At 38.1% G+C, this 26,671-nt stretch overlaps 1 protein-coding gene across 8 annotated transcripts in view; it reads right to left on the reverse strand.

The window, feature by feature from the left end:
• ABCC4 (ATP binding cassette subfamily C member 4) overlaps positions 1-26,671 on the reverse strand; it is a 148,077-nt gene that overhangs the window by 23,766 nt on the left and 97,640 nt on the right. For 6 of the 8 annotated variants that reach the window (XM_027674632.1, XM_027674633.1, XM_027674635.1 and 3 more), the window contains 8 exons: positions 20,183-20,333; positions 19,436-19,555; positions 15,586-15,696; positions 14,024-14,124; positions 11,930-12,121; positions 7,674-7,829; positions 3,523-3,612; positions 2,872-3,044 (listed from right to left, as the gene is read on the reverse strand). In XM_027674632.1, coding sequence (XP_027530433.1) covers positions 2,872-3,044; positions 3,523-3,612; positions 7,674-7,829; positions 11,930-12,121; positions 14,024-14,124; positions 15,586-15,696; positions 19,436-19,555; positions 20,183-20,333 — 1,094 coding nt within the window. Of the gene's footprint in view, positions 1-2,871; positions 3,045-3,522; positions 3,613-4,203; positions 4,877-7,673; positions 7,830-11,929; positions 12,122-14,023; positions 14,125-15,585; positions 15,697-19,435; positions 19,556-20,182; positions 20,334-22,467; positions 22,621-26,671 lie in introns of those variants that run through there. The other 2 variants (XM_027674639.1, XM_027674640.1) reach the window with 2 other exon arrangements.

Below are 26,671 nucleotides of genomic sequence, written 5' to 3' on the forward strand. Positions count from 1 at the left end.
GCTTCAGTTGGTGCAAGCAGTGAAGAAAAGTTGGTGAAAGTAAATAACCTTCATTGCAAATCAACTGAAGAACAAATGCAAGACAGCCTAGAACCTGGTGGTATAGCTTCCCACAGGCACCACAGGTTGAGGATCTAACACCAAGTTTCACAGCAACCCAAGATATGGTGTAACCTGAATTAGTTGACTGTGTAAAAAGAAAACTATCTAAAGAGCAAGAATAAATATGATCTAAATGAGAAGCAACCAAGCTGCTGAAAGTAACACTGGATAAGTCATTGTCTTCTGCCTAATATTCTCCTGTGGATTGTCCTGGAAACGTATCTCACACTACACAACTACTGAGTGACTTCAGATAATTTCTCCAAAAGAGAAAGAGTTACAGATAGCAGTTAGATGTAATAAAAGGTTAAACCTTACAAGGTTAAGTTGGCTAATAAACTGAACTATGTGCAATGTCTGTTTTTACGAGACTCAATGAACGACCAATGTAAAAACGTGCCAGTGGTCTGGTCCCAAAGAGTTTTGTCCTCTGTAAGCAGCAAAAATACAAGTTAATGCATAATACTGCAGTCAGTGAGCAGAAGGCTCAGTAAGTTAAACAAAGTCAGTATTTTAAAGAAGTCTCAGTTACTAAAGATTTTGTTTTAGCCTATCAACAAAGCGACCACAGAAAGATTTTCAGCATTTTCACTCCAGATCTCATGCAACTTTCCAGAACACTTCAAGTGCTTTACAATGACCCTATTCTTCAGGGTGAGAACGGACCAAGAAGACAAAATCAAATTATATGTCTGTCAGTCATCACATAAAACATTCAAGTGGTCTGACTTAGGGCAACCTTCTTTATGGTAAGCTCCTCCTCCCCCTCACAAAAGTGCTGACACACCTGCAGCATGCAGAGCAGGTGGCAGCTATGAGGAGCAAGGCGGATAATACAGGTATATATGGGATCTGGAACATGTAAGAAGGAGGGAGAAGGATGAACTCCAAATTCCTTCCCTTCACTCCCAGCAGCATATAAGAATGGCCTAGCTCAGCTGGAGAAACACAGTGGGGAGTACTCTCAGCCCTCGGGGTTACAGTGCCCACCTCTCTCTCACCCTGCTGTCCCATCCACTGCCTCACATCACCTTCCTTCTCCCACCCCTAAACCCTGCCTTCTCACACTTGCTTCCAGGTGGAGCTGCAGAAGGGACATAGTGCAGCAGTAGCTGAGGCAAAGAGATCAAGAGCCAGAAAAACAAACAAAAAAAGAAACAATATCTCCAGAGCCAGCAGCAGCTCCCCATGGTTTCCTGTCTCAGGTGCCTGATTTGATGTCTGCTTGCCGCCAGGCTAGAGACAAGGGTGCCAGGTATGGGGGTTGTGCATCAGAAGAGGAGGAGGTTTTCCTTACATGCCAAAAATGCCTCTCTTAACTGCTCAGTTAAGCAACCCACATTAGCATTTCCTGATGATGGTCCTATCAGATTGCACAGCTAAAAAATACTTGGCTCTAATTATACCAACACATTAAGGAAAAGGTAATAATGACTGTAATGCAAACCGAATTCAAAGAAGAAGTTCCAAGTTATTATTTGTATTGTTATGCTTAGAGTTGATACAAACAAACATTTACCTTATTATAATATATATTGCAGTACACATTAATCAAGATCAATTAAATGTATAGTGCAAGCTGAGAACACACATGTGAGATGCCTAAATAGGGAGGATGAGTAAGACGGTATTAAATTTCCACAACTACGATTAATCAGAGTTAATCTATCAGAGCTCGGCCAAAAATAAACTAATAGTAAAAAAAGTAAAAAACAAAAGGAAAAGAAAAAAAGAGAACCTCTGGGAAGGTTTTAGAAATACACTGTCAGCTGAACTGCAAAGCTACCCTAGTGGCACCACTTCTCCCCCAAGAAGATGTTATAAAAATGAGTCACGCCCAGATGACATATAAAATCCTTAATGCATCTGTTTGAGGGACTTGCTGTGTTATTGTCCTCTTTGGACTTTGAGTTCTCCCTCAAGCCATAGTTTGTTGGAACTATATATTCAGCTCAGACTAATTGATGCAGTACGTTTGCAGTATTGTTTCCAAAATATTTCCATCAGCGTTTCAAATGTTTCAAAAATTAACAGTGGGGGTACTTCGCTATTGGAACAATTTAACAAGGGTTGTCATTGAATTTTTTTCTATTGAGGTTGGATGTTCTTCTAGAAGTACACTCTAGTTCAAACAGGAATGAATTCAGGAAAATTCTGCTGGCCTGAGTTATACAAGACAAAATAACGAATGACAAATGAGTCCCTCCTATAGATTTAAACATCTCCAAATCTGGTTTGCAATTCCTGTGGTGTTTAAGACAGCTTATCTTCTACCCCTGCCCCTATTTTATCTCTAACTTAATACACCAACATCTGAGCCATCTGAAAGGATAGCATCTCATAACCAGAAGTATCCAGTTTTGCTTAGCCATTTTTCACCTTTCTAGTTTTAGGGGTTTGGGGAGATTGAGATTAATTAATTATTTTTTAGTTATTTACTTCCAACAGACATTTCTTCCAGAAATCAACAGAACTCAACTTGTTTCAAGGCTATTCTGAAGTTACAGAGATGCATTTCCAAAAACATTCTTGTCTTCTAATCTATGGCTGCAGGACAAATGAACTTTGAATATTAATTTCCCTATTCTAGAGAAGGCACTGAAATTAGGGATATTTTCAGCACTTAGTTTATAGCATCTGCTCCATAGCCAAAGCTCAATGGCCACACTTTGAATAGACAAATACAAACTACATGTAATACAAAGCAGTACAGGTGAACATATTAGAAGAAAATCCAGCTCATTTTAACATGACAGATTTTGGTTTTACCTTGGGTCCACATTTGCTGTTGCTTCATCGATGATAAGAATACGATTTTTTTTTAGAACTGCTCTGGCAAGACACACCAGCTGTCTCTGACCAACACTAAAATTAGACCCAGATTCTGCCAGCTGTGTCTCCATTTTATTAGGCAGATCTTCCACAACCTCCTTCAGTTGCACCTGTTGACATGTCAACATATTGTAGGATGAGTAACTCCCTTTTAAATCACCTATTGTGAATCTGATGACACAACAGTAAGTATGCAAGGTTTGCCTTTTATATTCTGACACAAAATGAGTAAGCGCCAAGTTAGATTACACAGTGTCAGTTATTAGAATTCTAAAAACATTAAAGCACATTGTTAAGAATCTATTAATGTTCATTAAAACTAAGATATGAATCAAAATATAACCAAAGCATCATTCCAAAGGATATTTTTTCATAAAAGACTTATATAACAATATACCTGTCTACACACACACGCACAAACACACACATATACAAATGCACATACAACAGTCTACCTTTTTCCATCAACAGCTATACCCTTATCAAACCTGATGAAAACATCTAAAACCTAACACACACAAGCACTGTGATGTTGTTGTTATTTGGATTGTAAATATCAGATGTACATAACTAGATTTATTAAGTTACCTCTTCCAAGGCATTCCACAGCTCTTCATCAGTGTATTCATTGAAAGGATCTAAGTTTTTCCTCATAGTTCCAGTGAATAAAACAGGCTCCTAAAACCCAGGAAAATGAGCATTCCATTATAAATGCAGGGTTTATAATGCAATAGGTAATTTAATGATAATCAGAGCTAACCTATATCAACAATAGCACAGAATACGCAACAAGCAGCTACCATTTTTGAAATGCAAAAATGTATTTTACAATAGTGTGCTTAAGAGGGATATGGGGGGAGGCGAATGCTCAAGTACTCTGTATGAAGGTAATTTACCAAACAGGACAGGTCTGTTTGCAAATGGCTGTACACAGTTATGTCAGTACTTAAATGGGCATTTACATGCCACTGTCCTGATGCCACAAGCTATATATATATACTTACATGAAATCACTGCTATTCTTCTGGTATTGTTAACGAAAACCAACAGCCAGAACTGTCAATGAACTCACACTCCTAAATTACATTTGGGCAGTTTTGCAAACCTGTTTTTGAAGTACGTAAACCAAAGAAGAATCAAAGAGCTTGCAGTGACTTTCTGGTTTTCCTTCTCTATTTGGCTGTGTTTTGGTTTTTTTGTGGAGTTTTTTTGTTTGGTTGGTTTTTTGCTTGGTTTTTTTTTGGGGTGGTTTTTTTGTGTGGGTGTGGTTTGTGGTTTTTTTTTTTTATTTCATGCCATAAAAGCCCTTCCATTTTACCATTAGGGCTATGAGGAACAGCTTTCACCATTTAAAATCTATACCCACTGAAGTTAATCTATATTGCCACAGCATCAAAACAAACTTACTTAGAACTGGAGCACTGCTGGGCAAAGCTCTCACTCAAAATACACTAGGGAGTCAAATCAGTACCTTCTCCCACTCAGGTAAACCAATGGGTTTACCTGAAGTCGAAGTAAGTTTTGTTCTACTTCAGTTCCCGGTCAAATCAATAACAGATAATTAATCAAACTGTCACAAATTAATTTACACTGAAAAATGTAGTATTTAAGAAGTGAGAAGATAACTTTTGGTTCAGAACTCCTTAAGCAATATGAGTTGCCAGATCTGAGTCATGCAGTGACATGACTTTAGGGCTAAACTCATCTTAATACCACTCATAAAGACAACAAGTCAAAAACCGTAATAGTGCTAATCAAAAATGGAGACCATTCATCATGTTGTCAGCCTTCTTTAAATTGGAGATATTTTAGGCAAAATGTTTTTTTTTCCTCCACTAAGAAATAAAGTCTAACTTACACTGGATAATTTCAGCTTACTCTGAGATTAACCTCTGTCATGACTTACGCCCCATCTAACCCTAGGGATGCCCACTCCAAAGGCCTGCAGCAAATCACAACAGAATTCAGACCTTAACCCTTTTATTGTCTCTTCATTTCTAAATCATTTGAGTGCTATAAAAGAATTAACAAAGACAGAACATGCCACAAGCAATGTAAAAGAATATATACACTTCTTGATGTAACATGCCAATTATTTGAAAGTGTCTGCTGCAATAGCAACATATCACTAAAAACCTGTTGAATGAACAAAAGGAATTAAAACAAAATATTTCCAGGTTAAAAAAAGTTTTCTTCAAAAACACCTAGAAAATAATTTGTTTAATAATACACATTTTAATACACCATTTGGTGTGTTTTGAAGGTATTGCTACATTTATTTTCCTTTTCAATCCATTTTTATAGGTTGGCAAAAAGAGAGCTGAATCTATAAAGTGTTCATAAGTACTATAAAAGTCCTAACAACAGACATGCACTGCAACAGAAGATAAGGATATTTTTTAATTATCACTTCTGACACAGATTATTATTTAAAACAGTCTGGTTAATGAGAAGAAAGTAATAAGACAAACCTGTAAATAATTGTTGTAAAAATGCTTGCAGTCAGAGAGGCAGACAACATTTGCATAGAAAAGATTTACAAACACAACCTTTACACAGCTCCATCCAAGCAAGCAATTAGAAGCCTAAGCACATTTTTATTTCTCCAGGTAGGTATTTAAACTTACACACAAGAAAACTTCAGTCTTGCCTCACCACTCTCTAGGAATGGTTCTGTTTAGCATGTTTTATGTTGCAATTCTAATAAGCATCTCTCCCTCTGGTTTCTTAGCTTCCCACATAATTATGAAAATATCTGCAGCAAAACAACTACCTGATGTTACACTGCTATTTTTATTATTGGCACTACTATTAACACAGTACAAGACAATGCCTATCGCTCAGTTTACTATAGTAGAAACCTTATTCCAAACCCTTCTCCTCTTCTTACTACCACCATTCCACAGTTTTGCACATTTTTAGTAGAAACAAGTCTGCCCTTACATTGAAAACAAATGCCACTTGCTAGCCTTAGGACACCTAAAACCTTTTGGGACTATGATATAAACCTTGATAAAAATCACCGAATTCCACTGGATTAAAACAGTTTTAAAATTATGTCAATAGACCTATGCATGAAAAAAACCCTCATGTATAATCAAATGCAGCGAACTTTGAGCATCTATATCACTCAACACGTAAAAACTGTATTTGACCTGCAGTTTTCCTCTCTCAGTACCCTATTTTGTTCAAATTTAGTTGAATTCTTCAAAACATAAAAATCACCCACAATAGCTAAGGGCAAGGCTTTCAAAAAGCTGTAGATCTTGAATGAACTGATGATCATCTGCTTTCAGAAGAAAGGAATACTTCACACAAAAAAACAAACAAAAGAACTTAAATCCATGTAAACTGCTCTTTACATACAAAAGATGACTAGTTCCAGTGAGCACTTCCACTGTGCAATAAATAAGCCTTCAGCATGCAGAAACGAAAGACATCCTGCAACATTAGGCAACAATGTAATTACTGTGCAAGCACCTATTTTTAATTTATTTAATTTTAAAATAGCATATGTGTTTCTTTTCTTTGACCCTTATTCTTGGGGGGTGGAGCAGTGAAAGAAAGGTAATCAAGAGAGGCGTAGAACCACTGTTCATTATAATTTGTATTAGATTCTCAATTTAAAGAAAATAACACATTCAAAATGCCATCCTGAAAATGAGCTAGCACAGCTTCAGACATAAAGTTGGTGTAAGGACTCTTAAATACAGCTTCCATAATAAGACACAAAGATCTGAGAAATAATGCTAAACATGGCAAAAAAATTCCTCTGGTTTCCAGCCTACTGTTCAGTCTACCTGACAGAACAGACCAACTGAATTATTTACCAAAAACATGACTTCACATTTGCAGCATGTGAGTTTTTCCATCTTCCTCCCTTTCCAGTGGACAGCAAATGATCACAGAAGAGACCAGAGCCCTCACAAAACAGTAACCTGCACAGACTTTGCCTTTTGATGTTTTAAGGTTATACATAACCCATCTCTGATTCAATGACTTATTTGAAAGTAAGACCATAAAGAGAAGACCTGTGACCTTGTGGACTTCCTTGAAGATCCTTTTTTCTACACCAGCATGAGAGAGAGATGAGGCTATTCCCAACATGGTCTTAGTTGGTTTTTACTCCTGTACTGAAGCCTTTCCTGCATTCAGCTTCTAAAATTCAGCAAGTTTCTGTTTATGGGTCATAATGACCCACTCTTTGGTCTGTTCCCCCGGTCTCCTGTCCAACTTTCTCCCAATAATGCAAAAGCTGATAGCTCACTTCTAGGTGGCACATTTGCTCTTTCTGCATCAGTCAGTTGGTACTGGCTTGACTACAGAGGTAAAAGTGGTCCTTCAGAGTTCCTTACTAAGGAAGCTTCAAGCAACGCATCAGGCAGGAATTGCTGTGAAAGGTTCAAGTGACTTCAGAGGACTGCTGAAGATTGGTATATACTTGTCAGATTTCTCTGCCTTTCCCAGACTATAGGAGGACAGCATACTGCAAACACCTACGCACAGGTATTTCAGATGAACAGACAGGGTACAAAACTAGAAAGAAAATGCTCCAGTCCCCAAAATTGATTCTATTTATCTTAAAATAATCAAGACCTGACTCAAGTAAGAATAACGCCTCGCTACAGTTTCTATGTCTACTGCATACAGGGATGCAGGGGGAACATATCCCAGCAAAGCACTTTAATACTACGGTATTATACTGAAAATGTTTACAGCAGACCAAGTTACTCTCTTACCTGAGGTATAATTGAAATTTTCTTTCGCAAGTCATGGAGTCCTAGCTCTGATGTCAAGTACTTATCAATCCAAATCCTTCCTTCAGGTTCCGCCAAGCGAAAGAGGGCTGCTATCAGAGAGCTTTTCCCAGCTCCAGTTCTTCCCACTATTCCAACCTACAGAGCAAGCCAAGCCTGTACAATTAAACTGTGAGCTTTTCAGGATAAATTAATATGTCAAGCAACATTTTAACAACATCACAGAATTTACAGTAGAACAAGCACCAAATAAAACTTTTTCATAATTAACATTCTTTCAAGAGGAAAAACCCTCTCTCCCCAAGTCAGTTTGGATTCAGGTGACATGTGGATACACAACAATTTCTTGGATCATATTCAAAGGTGAAAGATTTTCCCTTAATGTGTGGTGTCTTGTTGTGTAAACAAGATAAAGTGGCTCAATGCATTGTAATGTGTTCAAGGCTGCTGATTTTTATACTAAACCTGATTTGCTAGGTGATGTTAGGCAAATCATTTCAGGCATGCATCTACTTCTCAACCCAAAAAAGGACTCCCATAAAGCACTCTGGGAGAAATGTATTCCCAATTTAAATAACTGAGACTGATCTTGGTTAGCGTGGTTAAGGTGAAGTACTTTAAAGTAGAAGGATTATAAACCATATTCATACTTCTTACATCTTCAACATGTGTTGAAACTACAAGGCCATGTGAGCAAGCTGAAATTCCTTTCCAAACAAGAGAAATAGTGAATAATAACATCACAGACATACAGCTTCTATTTGTTCCCAAAGAAAAATTGGAAGACATATGTAATCTGAAAACAAACCAAAGCTTTCAGAAAAAAGAAACAATGCAAAATATGGGATTGATAACTTTAATGACAAGGGGCTAAGACTTGCAAGTATTTCTTCTTCTTTTTTTTTTAATGTTGTCTTCAGTAAAGGATTCTTAGAGCAAACAATGTACAGTAATCAATTGTATCAGGGAAGATAATGGGTTTAACCCTCTACACAGATCTGATCTGGCAGAATTTGGTATTTCCTGCATTCTGTTCTAATTGCTGTATTTCCAGAAAGAAATCAACACACTGGAAAGAGTTCAGAGCAAAGCAACTTAATATGGGTTGGAGATACTGATTTGATGAAGAAGGATTTATGATCATTAAACATGTATAATATGGCCTGGCAAAGTGATTGGGGTGAAGAAAGGAGGAAGAAACATGAAAACCTTCATGAGTATACATACAGACACCAGAGGGCAATTACCCATTGCCTGAGACTCAGATGTATGCAGCAATGGCTGTTGAAATGAAATTAAGCACAGGAAACTGCATCAAAGAGCAAGGAGAAACTTTCGAACAGTCAGAGACACATTCAGATAAAACAGCAGTGCCTACATTTGATAAAAAATACACAAGATACTAAAAAAGTATACTTCTAGGAGCAACTTATACTGCATAATCTAAAATGCATTTTCTACTTCTATCTTCCGAGTCAACAATTTCAGCCAGCTATTCGTTATTTTACTATTGTACATAAACTAATTAACATTTCTACAGTGCTTATTATTAAAGAAATAGACTGATTTAAGCAAATCTGTTACAATAAATGATAAAATGTCTAGTATTCTAAATTATATCAGTGAAACAATAGAAAAATAGTTCTGAACAGATAAACTGCAGCTCAGAAATAAAATGCTGAATGAGGAACACAGACAATCAGAGTTGTGAAAACAAAAGTTCAATTGTTTCTTTGCAAATGTCAGTGATATAAAGTATTGTATTAAGGATATAAAGAAAAAACCCATAAAAATACATTGATACTTAAAATAAAAATGCAGCTGCTCTGCATATTGTCAAAATCCCACTTTCAGTTTGGCATCAAATGAAAGGGCTATGCTCTTCAGCGTTTAGTAGAATGTATTTGTATCTTTGGTCCAACTGACTACAGGCTGCTGAAAATTGACATGAATTTGAAACAGCTCTCGGTATACACATTTATTTTTTTTTAAAACATTTTATTCTTCAGAGGCCCATGTTCACAGCCAGTGCAAACGCAGCGACAGTCTGCAAATGGAAGTCCCACCCACTTAGCAGGAATCACATGGCCAGGATTTTGTTGTCTGATATAAGCCATGTGCATGCACAGGAGTACACCTGCTTTGCTGGGCTCATCATTACTCAAGTGTCACCCATACTTCAAACTAGAGCTGCAAAAAAAAAAAAAGTGAAATTTACAGCATGTCAGCTACGCCACTGAAAATGCCCATGTCTTTATTACCCCTCAGGCAACCTCCCTTTCGTGCTATGTTGTGAGAGTATTTACGTGAACAGCTGCCATACTGTAAATTTAGACCCTCACCCTCCTAACTTTTTCATGTAGCCCACAGAATTAGGATCAGTCAGGAAAAGGTACATTTAACAGTATATTAGCCAATAAGCACCCTTAAACAAAGACAGTAGTGTTTAAAACCCCATGTTACACATGCTGACCTTCTCCAGCTGCAGCTATAGTAGCAAAAGAGGTTAATCACTGCAAGCTGATGGCTCTTTGCATCTCACTAGTCTGTCTCTGTCAGACTACACTACATTAGCAAAGATGGTTAAAACAGAGAGTCCTTCCTAGCCTGCTTTCACTGTAGGGAAATGCTGAATGCTGACACAAGGAGATCAAGAGACCTTAACCCATGAGTGATCTGCTAGCAATCACCTCCTTCATTCCTGCTGTACCTACAGCTTCCCAAACTGGGCACTGGGATGCCAACAAGAAAAACTACAAGCACAGCAGAAGCTAAAATTCATTCATCCTGCCAGTAGCATTGCACCTACCAGAATTCTCTATAAGCCAGGGGCCTGAATAGGCGTAAGAGCTCTCACTGACAGCAGCATGGGCAGAATTTCTAGCAGATCTGTAAACCTGGTTGTGAAGAAGATGCTTCTCCATAATTAAAAGCAATATAAGGACAGATGCTTGGGAGATTTATACAGTGGCAGTCTACTGCAGTATTGTGCAAAACATCACAGAAAACAACACAAAGGTCTTGGCTATAGTTTCAAGTTGGGCAAATTCACCTCAGGATGACAAAACCACAGCATAACTGCTCAGCAAAAATAAATACCCCCAGTCATCTCTCCCTCTCCTGCCTCCACCAAGGACTGAGTCATACATTGCTAATATCCCTTGCTTCCATTTTTCATTTTATTTCTGTCTCTCTCTAAGAAACGTAAAACTTTTTGTCTGCTATTACATTGCAATAACATATAACAGCTAAGGAGACGACCCACATGGCTCTTCTCAGATACCATTTTGAACTCACTCCTACGTTATTTCAGGAGATCAACTCCATGCAGCAAGGTTGGGTTGAATTTTTGTAACATGCATGTTATTAACAGGTCCACTTGAGGAAAGAAACAGTGCTGGCTGTGAATGGAAATGCATGTTACAAATGAGGCCAGGGAAATGAGGCCAGAGTTGAACCAGTCTCCTAGGGAAGACATCCTAATCAAAAAGTACACGTGCATTTGAAATGTAGCAAAGCACAAATTAACACTGCAGGGCTCTAATTTAATGTTGTCTGTGGGGGAGACCTTCCCTGCAGCACTCTTTCAACTGGAATAACATCAAAATTGGGGAGGAAGAGTCAAATTTGAAGAGGAGGAAGAGTTTTATTTCTACATTTCTTTTGGCTACCAATCTAATTAATGGCAATAGTTAATTAGATTGGTAGCCGAAAGGAACTGAAATAAAATTCCAAATTCTAAAGTTATGCAACTGATTTGTATTTCTTCTCTCTTCCATTTGGGGCTCAGTGTAAGGGCAGGTACATTCCTTATTTTCAATTGGTTTTGCTCACCTTGTCTGTTTGTTCCAATTATGTTACCTTTATGGAATCCCAGATTTCCTAATGCAGCTCCATTTGCTTTGGATTTGAACAAATATTTTGGGTTCAGCTGATATTTTCAATGGCTGTCCCTTTCTGAAGAATCCCAGATTTTTTTAGAAAATTATCAGATACGTTTAATCCTTTGTTTTAACAGAGAAATACCATGCTCCTGGATTCATTTATGCTACACTTACAGGAAATAAATAGGCTCTAACTTCTGTTATTAAATATGACTAAAACTTATTTTTTAAAAGAACACTTACTATTTTCCAAACATCCATGTATTTTATAATGTATTTCTAGCACACAGCTTCTTGTCAATTTACCATCTTTGCTTAATTTCTGTGAATATCTGTTGACAGTCATATACATACCTTTTCTCTTGGTTTAATTAAAACAGACAAATGTCTTAAGACCAAAGGTCCATCTAGACTGTAAGTGAAGTTAACATTTTCAAATGCTATCATTCCCTGGTTAGGCCATTCCGGTGGAGGATGTTTGTTGGTCTCCCACGGAGCTTCTTTCTCAAGTTCTGTGTATTCCATTACTCGTTCTACTGATATCATCTACCAAGAGGAAAGAAGACATATATACATGAACTTCATCCTACTGCAGATATTGCACACATATAAATGTATTTTGACTACACAGATTCAATGCAAATTATTCCACCATGTTTCTTTTAATCACAGATAAGAGTATTTGGTGCCATTCTATGCTGTCTTTATTAAACTGAAAAAGTGGAAAGAATGCATCTCATGTCCTACTACAGATCCAGATCTACCATGACACATAAAACCAGACATAAGCACTCCTTTCTAATCAGTGGGATTAATTACAAATCTAAATTCCTTAGAGCATTGGCCAAACACTTTTTGAGCTGACAGGCTTGGTGCTGTGACCACTTCCCTGGAGAGCCTGTTCCAGTGCCCAACCACCCTCTAGTTGAAGAACTTTTTTCTAATATCCAACCTAAACCTCCCCTGGCACAGCTTCATGCCATTCTCTCAGGTCCTGTCACAGAGATCCGTGCCTGCCCCTCCTCCTTCCCTCACAAGGAAGTTGTAGACTGTAATGAGGTCTCCCCTCAGTCTTCTCTTCTCCTGGCTGAACTGACCAAGTGACCTCAGCTTCCCCTCAAGGCCCTTCACCATATTTGTACCTTTCCTTTGGATGCACTCTAACAGCTTTATATCTTTCTTATATTGTGGCTCTCAAAACTGCACACAGAACTCAAGGTGAGGGTGCACTAGCACAGAGTAGAGTGGGACAATCACTTCCCTTGACCAGCTCACAACAGAATAGAGAGGAAATGTTCTTGACTCCTTTAATAACAAGAGATTTTTGATAGATGTCCACTTGTCAAGGAAGTTGATGCTAATCACAGCTATATAAAATGATCACCATTCCACATCAAAGCCAGCTTAGTGAACGGCAAGCCTTTCTCCTTCAAAGTATTCCTGAATCACATCCTCCAAGAGAGCAACTCGGTATATAAGACAGTCCCACAGACACCTCCAAAACTTCCCAACTGGTATGAAACAAACTGAAAGCTTTCTTCCCATTTCTCATCAAAGTCTGTCACTACTAGTTTATTCATGTGTGAAAAATGTGCTGAAGAAGCAACGTGTTAGCCAAAAGAAAAAAACCCTTACGTTATTATTATTAATTTTACTTGTTATTAAACATGGCTTTGCAACTCCTACAGAAGGACTACACATATTTCCTAGACTATGGACAGCAAATTGTAATTGAAAGTAACCTTCAGTTGTCAACACAACACAAAAAATCCCAGGTTTATGCTCAGCATGTTCTTTTCACGGTCTATTTTTCTTATATATTAACTTCAGAAAGTAAATAGGCAAACTAGAAAATGCTAGTAAATATTGTGAATTGGTAGAAGGTGTTTTATGTTATATATTTGGAAAACACACAACCTTCTCAGGTGAATATAAACAAATACTTTCAAATATGTGTTAACCTGGAACAAATTAAGAAGATACGAGCCTTTACAACAAAATCACAGGACCCTAAAAATGCCATGAGGAATATAAATTTTAAATTGCAATCATAAATAATAATAAATTACAAATATCATATATGAAAAAAAATAAATCTTCCTTATAGAGAGGAATTCATTTATTGTAATTTTAGCAAGTGTAGACAACGCAATTGTCTACACTATAACTAGACAGTCTTCTTTCTGCTGTAAAGAGAGATTATCAAGCCTCCCTTACTGTGAATGGAGAAGGACAGTCCCTGGATACAATTCCTCTCAAAAACTATTCAAAATCAGTCAGACAAATTATGCCCTAAAATAAGCTATTTTTCTTTATGGACTGTAGAGTAGCACCTCAACTGCCTACTAAGATGTTATTACCCTAAGTTAAATAAGAAGAATCTCATCCTTAAGCATCATGTCACAAGGACGAAAAGTAACCAGGAGAAAAGGAATAAACAAACATTACCAGGTTTTCAACTTCAGCACTTTGTCTAACACCCCACTGGAATGTTCCCATGAGGGTGATTGCATAGGATAGTGCCAAACCAACCTGCCCCGCATTCAGAGCTGCAGAAGAGAGGAAAAAGAGACTCAGATAGGTACACTGGTAACCACACAAAATCCCAGTTAAGTTCACTTTCATGAGGTTCCTTACATGATGGAAGCATTACAGACAGAGTTTTATTTGGTTACGTAGTACTTGCTATCTGTACAATGACCAGCTCCAGGCAGAACGGCAACTTGCTGCATTTCTTTCCTACATTTTGGAAACTGTCTATTTGAGAAGATAATCCCAATTCTCCTTGGCCTAGCATTTTATCTGAGGTTCAGTCTCAAGACCAGACTTACATAGCTTGTTAGGGTCATCCCTATCTGGCTGAACACTAGTTAACTCTTCACTTTTTTTCTAAGGGAATTAGATAAGCCCCTAAACCTAAGCAAAAAATTAGCATAAAATGATTTCAAAATTAGTTACGAACATTCACATCAACTTTGTACTCTTGTAAACGACCAGATAAAAATAACAGGGCAGAATATTTCTTCCCCTTTTTATAAAAGCATTTACTGTGTTCAGTGGGTCTGCTCTCACAAAATATATGGATTCTGTCTGCCCCGATATTAAGCATGATTGTCCTCTGACTTACTTGAACTTTATCCTAACATAGTCCTATTGACTTCAAGAGAGCTACTCCTTATCCAGAGGCAAGGAAAGATTCCGGACCATTGTTCTGACTTGTCTTTTTGCATTCTACTAACATCAAACCTAGCTCAAAATTTGCCGTGTTGTGCAGTACGGCATTCAAATTTTAAAACACACGTGCATATACAGAACTTATCCAAAGAAAAAAGAAAAGAAACAAAACCAGCAAATTAGCATTAATTTTCATGTCCAAGATAATTGTTTCTTCCTTCATGTTTTAGATTACTATCTCATTCTAGTACATGTAACCCAATTACATCCTGGATGATGCATGCTCTAATGACAGTTCATGAGTGACAGTGAACATAAAATGTATTATTACGAGGCAATTTTCTTTCTGAAACTGGCCTATTCCACTGATCCAAGATAGGAGAAGAGCATCCCTAGGAACTTTAGCTTGCCTTTTGACCTACTGTACCATGTGTAGAAAGGAAAGAAGTTGTTAAGAGGCAGCTCCATGGGTGTTTCAGTATGAAAAGCAAAGCCCTGTAGGCCCAAAAAAGATAGACAAAGGTGGGGAAAATGAAAAAGATTTATTTGTTGTTATCGCTCTGAAAGCCAGAATCTCAGAAGTGAAGACTAGAGATCTTCAGGTTTGTTTGCACATTTGGGGATGATGACATGCATGCCTCAGTTCGGAAGATGTATTTGCAGGAAAGCAGATACAGCCCCAATGCCCTAGACTGAGGAAGAGACCATGATCTAGAAAAAAACATTTAACTTAATTACAGCCTTTAAACAATTAGAAACATAAATCTGTGAAAAAGAATTAGACAATACTATACATGGTAATTATTGGGTGAACTTTTTCTAACATCTGTACTTACTATTGGCGAGAAGCAGGGAACCAAAAGCAACCACTATAACAAAAATGGCACAGATGGCATCCAGACGCACAGCAAACCACCTTGAGGTCGTCAAAAACAGAAACCAGGCCTCTAAAGTGTATTTTACAAAGACATAAGACAGTGGATTGTTAGAAAAGTAGGCTGTATAATTATTACTAAATTAATTCATTATAATATTACAAGTTGATTAAAAAACATTGCCATCTTCAAGTGCACGTCTGTATGGACTGATGATGATCAGGATATTGACCAATTTTCCTGAAATGGTCTAACTTTGTTTTCACACGAATAGCAACCACAGTGGCAACCACAGCTAGTATAACATACAGTAATAGGAACAAAAACAGTCAAGGTGTCAAGTCATGGTCAAGCATGGTCCATTTATTTTAAAACTGAAGCTTCTTCTGAACTCTAGTGGACTCAAGAGTCTTAGGGCGCCTAAGTACAACTACATTTACCATAGGTGGACTAGAGTCTACAGGCTTTTAGCTAGAACGTATCACAACACAACTGTCAGAGCTAAGTCTTTAGAGGGCAGCTCCAGCTGATTAAGCTCCTGTAAGAGCTACTCAGTACAGCCAGTTTAGCTACAGAGCTATTCAAATGACTAGATGTACATATTTACTTTTGGGGAAGCTCACAGGTGGACATCTCCACTGGGCACTCACATCCAGGTGATCACAATTTGGTGCCAAATTCCACCCCAGATAGATATGCTACAGTACAAGATACAGGAGACAGAGGAAAAGACATTGCGATCCAGAAGACAGTGTTTGTATTCAGGGCCAAAACCAAAGTCAAGTAGCCATAACAAAGTATGACATTATTTATTGCTTAGGCTGCAGTCAGATGAATTGTTCCAGCTGCTACCAAGTCACAGTAGAAGGTTACCATTCCAATCCTTTCTGTATTGCTTGTCATTATTCCATGCTAAAGATCAACTCAGTTTCAACTGTTGCAATGTTCCTTAGCCTAGTTCTGGGAAAGATTCAAATTTAAAACATCTCCCTTTTATAAAATAAAGAGTAGGCAAGTCCAGCTTTTAAGCCTGATCATCTTGGATAGCCAGATTATGGAGTGATCAAATCAATTCAGCCAACAGAAACCTCCATGTAACTTCTGGAGAGCAGCAGAGGGTAAGAGTGAGGATGACAAGAGGCACCCAGCTAAGGTACAGAGCTGGTAACCTCTCAGTCCCATTTTCATCAACCCTAACTGCAATATGGCTGACCACACATTTAGCAGCTGGTTGCATTTGACATGGTCATACACCTGGGCACACAGAATGACACAAGCAGGAGGGAGTGCTACACAAAGTCACAAATTGAATTCGCCATAATTTAGTTACCTCTCTGAAACCCAGAAGCCAAGTGGTCCTGGAAACAATCCACAGAAGCTTCCTGGTGACATTAAAGGTCATTTTTGGCACAATAGTGTAGTTGTAAGACCAGGAAATGGGACGACGCTTGGGTTGTAGATTTTTCATCTCCGAGGTTTTGCTCCATTGACCCTGTTGTCTGGGAAGGCGTCCTAAACTGCCAGCTTGAGATGGGTCATTTTGCAACATCCCTATGTAAGTGGGGTCACCGTGCATAAAGGAAGGAATATGACAATCATGGGGACTAACAAAGACTCATCATGGTGTAACTTCTGAACACTCATGAGCCTGCTTATAGAGATGGACACTGGCAGGAAGGAAACCCAGGTTTGATCAAATCTCAGCATGCCCTTTTGATGTTTGTTACCTAAAATTTATTTAATACTGAATTCATAGGCATGCATGAAAGTGGTTCAAAGCAAGTGTCCTGTGTCCTAGGCTCAGGCCTAAATAAAGGAGGACACTACTCCAGCCACAAGTGCTAAACAAAACCCTTGCTGGTTGGGAGAGCCTTCTGCAATTCAGAAAAGAATTTAAAACTCTTTAGGTGACTCCAACTTTGTGAGCTAGCATGAAAGGTATCCTCTTACATCAGCTACTGCTTGCTCACATTTAGTATCGAAGAAGCATCCAGGGGGTGAAAGCAACTTCAGGAAATCTCTAGTTCAACCTCTGCTCAAGCACAGTCAGCTCTGAAGCCAGACCATGCTGATACATGCTTTATGCAGCTTAAGTCTTGAAAATTGACATGGATGAAGCCTGCACAACATCTCTGGGAAACCTGTTGCTATGCCTGACTGCTCATGGTGAAAAAGTTTTTCTTGTGTTCAGGTTAAACCTCTCCTGTTACAACTTATACCCATTTGTTGCTCTTACCACTATGTACGATGGTGAGGAGCCTATCTTTTTGTCAACATCCTTGCAGGTACTGGAAGGCAGCTATTAAATCATCTGTAAGCTGCCTCTTTGGCAAGTTGAACAAGTCCAGTTTCCTCAGCCTCTCTCCACAGAGAGATCTTTTCCGTTAGTACATTATCCTATTGGCACCTCCACTGAGGGCTAACAAGTGCTGAGAGGGATGATTTTCCTCCTTCCCTGGCTATGCTCCTGTTAATACAGCCCAGATGTTGCTGGCTTTCTTTGTTGCCCAGGCACGTTGCCGGTTCATATTCCCTGTGAGGACCAAAAACTACACACACACTAAGCAAGTTGGTGTACTCCAAATACTCTGGTGGGAAAGACACCAAGACGAAGCATGTAGGTATGCAAAAGAGTGTGATAATAAGCGTTGAAGCTTGATCTCAAAAGCAGGTTCCTGATCTGGCCGGGAGGGGTGTTACTGACAGTTTTGATAGGGAGACGCATAAAATTGACTGGAAAATAGTGTGTTTGTGTTCCTTAGATCTCACCTTAAAATACATGAAAAGTATTTCCTCTAAAGGTCATGGTCCTCTTTGTATACTGAGGTTTGTATGTGCAGTTTATTGACTAAAGATGTCTTCTAATACAAAGCTCAAAAACAACTTTGTCTTCCCTCACTATCAGCTACTGTTACATTGATCTGGTCAGATAACTGGCAACTCGAAAATATTAAGAAATGGGAAATTCCAAGCCAGAGGTGCCTCCCTGGAAGATACACCCATCACAGGTAACTGGGCTCAACAAAGAGGTCAGTGTGCACAATTCTACAACCTGTGATAAACTACTTTATCACAGAAAAGATCAACTGGTCTTACCTTTTACATCTATAATTTACAAAAAAGCCAGAGAATATATTTGTATATATGTTATGACAGAGGAAATTCACAATCTTACCTACCAAACACAAAATTGCACTCTTGCACTCTGCTGCATCTTAAAAAACACTGTAATAGAGAACATTTAGTTGACAGAAGGTAAAGAATCACAGTGCAAGCCTGAATTACATTACTTATGCTTGCAGAATACTAATATTTTACACCTTCTGGTCATGTTAATACCATATATTAGATTTAAGCCCTGAAAGCTGCTCAAAGTAAAAAAATAAGTGAGATCCATAAAACTCTTCCAAGATGATTTATAATAATAATCTGTGCCCACTCCTAGCACTACTAAATATTAAATGCTTCATAATATAGCTTGTTTCACCCCCCCCTTTTTAAAGATGGAATCCAGGAAAATGCGAAAAATTATTCTTTAAGTATTCTTAGCAGGCATACTTTCAAATGTTTATCTTATACATTGTTAAGACATACGTGTGCATATCTCAAATTACATTACAGCCCAAAGTAAACTCCCTAAATCTAGACAGATAACAACGTTTTTGTTCTAATAGAGAAATAATACCCTAAAGAGACAAATGCACAGCTCCTACTGATTTTAATGCACATTATACACATGTCGCTGAGGGCATAAGATATTTCCCTCCTACAGTGCAAAGTATTTGATTTTTCACGTCAATTCATCACAAACCTGAGTGGAGGTCTTGGTGCGCATCAAATAATTTTTGAAATCTTTCCTCTGCTTTCAAAGCCCGAATAGTCCACAGACCCTGGAGGGATGACGACAAGTGGGAGAACACTGGACTTCGAGCTACAAAGGGAAATAAGAGTACCTTAACAATAGCTGAAGGACAACATTTAATTCTTTTTGTACCACACTAATCTTTAATCCTACTACTTTATATTTAACCATACAAGTTACTCTACTGCATCCTTTTAGAATAAATATGCAGTATCTTTAACTAATATCCTGTTACTCAATTAGAATCAGTCAGACAGCCAGGCAGATTAATTTATACAAAAATGCCTTACATTTTTAACAATTGCTGTCACTGAAGAAATTCCTTAAGCTTTATTAATGACATCAGACACCCATGTTTGTTATTCATAATGTTTAGTATTTCATATCATAGTCAAGCTAAAGTCAGGCGCAAGAGTCAGATAAGGTCAGAAACACCATTAGTATGTTCATGCAAGGTCCCAAAGACCAGCAGCTTAGCATGTTCTTTATTTACAGATAGGTAAACTGATGTACACAAGGTTTATCATTATGCAAAACGAGTTAAGCATGTGATTCACTAGTTGAGAACCAAGGCAATAAGGAAGTTATTTGCATAGCAAAAGAAAAAAACTTTGATGGACTGTCTATAAAATACTAGCATTTCACATAATAATAAGCAGGGTTCAAACTAACATTAAGTCCCGCCAAACTACATACTTGTGGATTCTAGACGTTTAATATCTCTTGAAGTGTCTAAGAAATATCGTCGAAGAAAAATGAAAAGAATAAATAGTGGAATTAAGGGGATGAGTATCCAAGGAATCACTGCCACAGCCACAGCCACCACACCAAAAATCTGTAGGAGAGTCTGGAGCACAACAGAAACAAAATAAAAAACTCTTTGCCAGAAGAATTTAATTTAGAACAAGTATAAAACCATTTAACACACTATTCAAACACTTAAATATTTAAACATAATTACCAAATTCAAGAGTGGATACACTGTATAACATATGAGCAACATCTACTTTTAAGCAACTTGGAAAATTTACAGTAATACCTAAATTGACTGTGCAGTTTATGGTTTTCTTATGCATTATTTTTTCTTTAAGAAATGTCTTTTCAAAACTGGTTGACTGAACATTACTGCCTTTCTTTGTAAACTATTTTACAAACTGCTGTAACAGTGTAATAGATGATTAATGTAACAGACAACTAATCTTAATTGAACCCAAATTATCTGATGAATCAAGGATATGTTTTTTCACTCCTGGTAAAAAGAAACTGGTGAAAGACTGACTTTCAACTTCAGCTGAAAGACTTGACAGCTGGAAGAGAGACTTTCAACATAGGCCTGCAATGTTTTCCTGAAAACAACTTAGTCCCATTTAGAAAGAAAACCCAGTATCAGAGCAAGCGAGCTGTCTCTTCTCAAAGGATTACACTGGGAAACACTACAAATAAGAAGAAAATGTTACAGACTGCAAAAAGTGTCATTAAAGGCTAGTTTTACCAGGTTTACTAAAGAGTATAATGTGAATAGCTGGGGTAAACCTGACTTAACTCTTAGAAAACTAGATATAATGTGAAAAGAAGCTTTGTTGCTTACGACAGTGGATCTTGGCCCGATTTTCTGAATTCAATCCTGCATTTCCTGCAGACCCTTTCATATCCTTCATCAAACTTTCAGTTTGAATACACAATCAAAACCATCATCTGCACACAAATTTATTTCAGAACACTAGCTGTGCATGTATGTATGGCAGAATCCTTGTATACTGTAATCAAGGTGTGCTCATTTGCTCCTTAAAAAGAGGGTAAAAAACCCATACAAGAATAAACCCACTCAGTACAAAAACAAGACAACTGAAATCCTAGCTCAGGACTAAATTCCTGTATTACTCTCATTAAAAAATTAATTAGAAATTTTTTCTAAGAAATTTTCCATTTCATGGACTTTAGGGGAGCCACCTCTTCATCATCACATACAATGTGCACGTGGATTCCAGTTGAATTTTGTGGCTGCCTGATTTTTAGATCCCATTGGTGACTACTGGGTGCTGAAAATGCATGTCTTGCAGCAAAAATGCTTCCATCCCTTTATCTGTGCATTGAGTTGGAAAAGTTAAGCAACACAGAAACACATCAGCTGAGATCAGATACCAGAAAGTCAAGTGGGTTTTGAAACACTTTGAATGGAAATGGTTACGAAACATTGCATTTCCTGTTGCACTTCTGGTAGCCCCCCCACACATGCTCTGAAGTCAAAACAGAGCACAACCTTTACCCCTAAATTTGTTTTTTTTCTCTTCAGGCTTCTCTGATTTATCCTGATTTCACTTGACCAAACAGCAAACCCACACACCTTATATATTATGACTGCATGAGTCAGCACAATCTAAGTTCAGCTCTAGACAAGGTCTTAGCTTATGACAGAAGATTTAGGAGTGTAACAGCCTTGCAATCTTATAGATCTTGAAAGCATATTTTAGGGTCTCATAACTCAATTAAGGAAAATAGCTATAGGGTAGGAGCTCTGAAGGAAGATGCATTACCACTACACTGCTCATCTGTGGGTTAAGGTGTTGACAGCATTATGTTGTTTGACCTTCTAGATACATACAGTAGATTGCAAACATTTTACCTAGATTTCATCAGGAGGAGGTAAGGTGGCAATGAGAGTGCATGGTATTTCACCTAGATCAATTATGCACATGGCTATGCCAGCACAAAGCGAAACAAAGCACCCGGACTCCTCACCAGCACTGCCATCAGCCCTTCTCTACCTTCCACTTCTCTGGCATTCTATAGAACCCTGTAAACATATTTCCTTTTCACTGTGGGGTGAGGAGAAAGGAAGTGAAGATTCCAGACCTCCTACAAATTTGCTCCTGTCTAGATCCCCATGTTCCTCTGTACTACTCATTATCTCTGCCAAGACTGTCAGCCATCCACATGCTGGCTAATTTCTAAAGGCTCCCTCACCTCCATCCTTTTCAGCAGAGGTTGAAGTCCATTCCTTCCTTCTGACAAACTCACTCCCGAATCTGCATTATACACCTGCTGCCTTCCCCTTCTCACTCAGTCACTTCCTACACAGTCACAAAAAAGCTGCTTCTGAAGTACATAGTCTCCTCATACCATCAGGCACAAATCTGAAATGAAATGTTGAGGAAAGCTGCTTCAAGGAAAAGAATTCTAAGGAAAATACATGGTTCTTAATAAAAAAAATAAAAAAGCTAAACTGAAGTTTTAGTGATGATAATCTACAATATGTTGCAAAGTGCCGGTGGGGGTGGGAGTGGGAGTAAAACTATTAAGATCCAGCTCATGTAAACAAAGCCTTGCTATGGCAAAAATACAGGGAAGGAAAAGATGGTTAGGATGACTAAAGTAAAAATCTGACACCGCCTTTGGAAGGAATTTTAGATGAGCCTGCACCACCTTATCATTATAAAAATTTATGATAGGGTGGATCAGTCATGTGTGTTGGGTTTTTTTGAAAACCAAAATTGCATATAAATTAACTCTTAATGAAGTAGTCCGAAAGCCAGACACAACTATTTGTAGACTGTAATCATGTAGTTACTGCGTGAGGTAAGGCAAAGGTTCTAGCTCCTGAGTTTCACAAGAGACAACCAACCTCTGTGGCTGGAGCCTGCCCCAACCTCTAGTAGATTCACTGCATGCAAGCTGGAGGACCCAAGATCATCACCAGGCTGACAATATTAATGAGTAGTCTGACATCTCTCCTTCTGGAGACAAGCAGTGAGGTAGGTATTCAGTTTGCGCAGCAAGAAATGCTCAGGACTGAGCATCTAGACTTCGCCTAGCAGAATCAGCTTCCAATTGCATCAGAAGGCTAACCAGGCCAGATTTTCCTACATTGAAGAAATAAGGCCTACACAACCAGTATCTTTTACTGTTAGGACTTCTTATTGTTTTTTTAATTTTAGCATTCAAAATGTAATGACTGTGCAGAAAATAACAGTCAAATTAAATTTAAAAAAACCAAACCAAAACAAACAAAAAAACCCAAACAAAACCAAAAAACAGGAGCTGATGAATTACATTTTACAGCTATCTGCACAGTATTTGAAATAAGACCACCTTACACAAAAGACAAAAGGTGCACAAGCTACTGAGACTAAAAAGATCTGGAACGTTCCAGGAAAAGACCATGGCTTCCAAATGGAGATATATTGTCCAATGCCCACCTTCAAAATTATTTCCATTTCCCTGCAGAAAGATGAATCTCCCACACACAATCTGCACATAGTCTATCCCTAGAATGCAGAACAGCACGTGCTGTTTCTGTTGAGTCATGCTCTTGCAAGAGGCCTGAGAGATTTTCCTCATGCTTTGGTCAGTCACTCCATTTACTGTGGCTTATTTTTCCTTAAAAATCTCCTCTTTTACTGGAACAAGCATACCCTCCTACAGTCTTCTGGGGAAATTAATGCTCTGATAGGACATTCACTTGTGAAACATTCTTACCTTTTATCATCTGACAACCTACATATTCATAATTCTTATAGGTGCTGAGACTGATATCCTGGAATTTTTATCTCAAACAGGTCTTGATCTAGGAATAACGGGTATTTCTGTACCACAATCACAGAACAGAAAAGCATTTAATGCCAGATAAAGAAACCATAAGAAAAAAAAACCCTAAAAATCTGAAAAAAACATGGCCATTACAAGCCAAATGCCATACATCTATCACAAGCTATAAGCCTTACCCTTTGTTACAGAAATTATACCATTTATATAAGGTTAGAAATCTTATGACAAATTGTAAGCTATGCAAAGTAATTTAGTAAAGTTGACAGAACAAAAATGCAAAGCAAAATTTAAAGTTCAAGACGTCTCATAAAAATGTCTATCTTTCCACCCCATAGATCAGTTATATGCTGAGAACAATATTTCATGTTTGGTTTAAGTACTTCTATAAAAAGGCTCCACATCTTCATGTAGAACCCCATTTTGAACCCCTTAGATCTGCTGGCACGTTGCTCTAGTGAGAACTTAAGAGTCCTTTATCTTCTCTTGAAAGTACCTATAAAATACCTCTCTGCCTTCTAATAAGTTCAAAAGTGTCAGATATTTGAGGTCTTCCATTTTCTTCCATAATAGAAAAACAAGGGGTACCAAGCAGTCGTGTGTGTCTCTCTGGCTTTCAATGCCAAGTCATCCACATGGGTTTGACAGCAATGGTATAGGACCTACTACCATAGGAACCACACTATTCTGGACTTGCAGCTGCTGACCTGGTAGGATCTTGAATGAATGAATGGAGCCCAGGGGATGGGATTTGAGACTTGGAAACCTGAATGTGGGAGTCTACATGTGACCTACATAGTGAGACTCCTGTCCTAGCTTACAAGTTTAAAAAGTGATGAATAGAGTAATAAAATTGTTTAGATTGGAAAAGACCTCTTTATATCATTGAGTCCAACCGTTAACAGAGCACTGCCAAAACCACCACTAAATCATGTCCTTAAGCACCACATCTGCACATCTTTTAAATACCTCCAGGGATGGTGACTTCATCTAACCTGTAAGTGTGTACCTAGGGACCATATGGTAGAATATTTCTCTACAGTCCCCTAACTGTATTTGCTAGATGGCCTCTGACTACAGCAAAGTAAACATCTAAAGCCCATCAAGCAGATATCTAAATTTTGATGGCCAAATCTGCAGTCAAATCCCACCCAAGAACTGCAGTGTTCCAGGACCGGTTTTACCAATATTTAAGCAGAAGTCAAATACAGCTACCCAAACCCCATTCCCACCTGCTACTTTGTGGACCCTAATATGCACTCCCGAGGATTATATTAGCCCATGGAACTGCCACAAAGCCATATTAATGTAATAATAGCAATGGTGCATGTCCTGGATGTCAAGTTTGAATCTTCACTGCATTAACTTAGGCCACTCTCAGTCAGGCTATGTTGTCTGAAGTAAAGCCAGGTCAAGAAACTGCAAAACCCCACTCTGTTCATACTTGCTTGGCATCACCCTTACTCCTTCTCCCTTACTCCTGATTAAAATTCTTTTCTCATTGAGCCTGCTAAATAACTGCATGCACAATCAATCCCTAATCCAGTTCTGACACTTTTATCCTTGAATGCTTTTTCCTTTAACACACTTTTTCAAACCAGACTGTTTGGACCAACTGTCCTGCAGCTCTATTAAAGCACAACTACACAGGCGGCTGGTTACACTGGCACATCAGCGGATGAGCTTCCCTGGAGAGATGACATTGCAATGAGAAGATCAGAACGATAAACATTTCACTCAGGCCAACTCCACCCAGAGGAGCATAGTGAACCACATTGTAGATTTTCTGCAGTTTTTCTCCTTTATTACAAAAGAACAGAGGAAATATCCAAAGAGAAACCCTTTATCTTTGTACTGTAATCCTAGTACATAAACAACTCCGCTTCATTTTACTCACTTAAGGCAGCCAAGTTGAGGTGAGTAGTCGTGTCTTCAAATTACTTTCTAAAAAAAAATTATGGGTTTTCTTTTGAAACTAGTTAAAAAAATACATATGGCTGTTTATACTATTGTTTGCATCAAACTGTCAGGAACACATTTGTCTTCAGTGAAAATGTAATGAAGACATGAGTACAGAAGGGAAAGTGAGGTACAAACAATATTTAAAAGACATCTCAGACATTGTCCTTTTCTGAAGCAACCAGGGACAGCAGTCTTTGACAGGAATGACAGCACTCAATCAGTGTTAATTCAGCTTTAGGAAAATGTGCATCCACTTGAAAGTTTGGAATTTAAAGACAAGACAACCAATTCACTGAAAAGATAAAGAAAAGGTATAGTTGGAGAAGAAATTAAAATTGTAATTTCAGATAAACTGTGTGAAAGAAAAAAGAACTAAATACTGCCAGCTCTAAAAGCCTCAAAAACAGCAACCTCGACTTCTGCAAGATGCTCTCTTCTCCGATGAATCCTGTTATTTGCAATTAGTTGATAAGAGGTTATCTAACTAAACCACTATGTCACTGCAAATGGGCTGAACACATCTGTCAGGCGCACCACAGAAATGTATTCAAAATTTCCAATCACAACCTTAATGCTAGCACCTTCATTTGTTCTCATCTCTATAAGATAGTCCTTCTGGATCATGGTTTTTCCAAGCAAACAAGCATGTACTTAGCTCCTCGGGGCAGATGTTTTCTGTGC

The sequence above is a fragment of the Neopelma chrysocephalum genome, unplaced genomic scaffold (assembly GCF_003984885.1).
Source record: "Neopelma chrysocephalum unplaced genomic scaffold, ASM398488v2 Primary Assembly neopelma1_25, whole genome shotgun sequence".
NCBI classification, from domain to species: domain Eukaryota; kingdom Metazoa; phylum Chordata; class Aves; order Passeriformes; family Pipridae; genus Neopelma; species Neopelma chrysocephalum.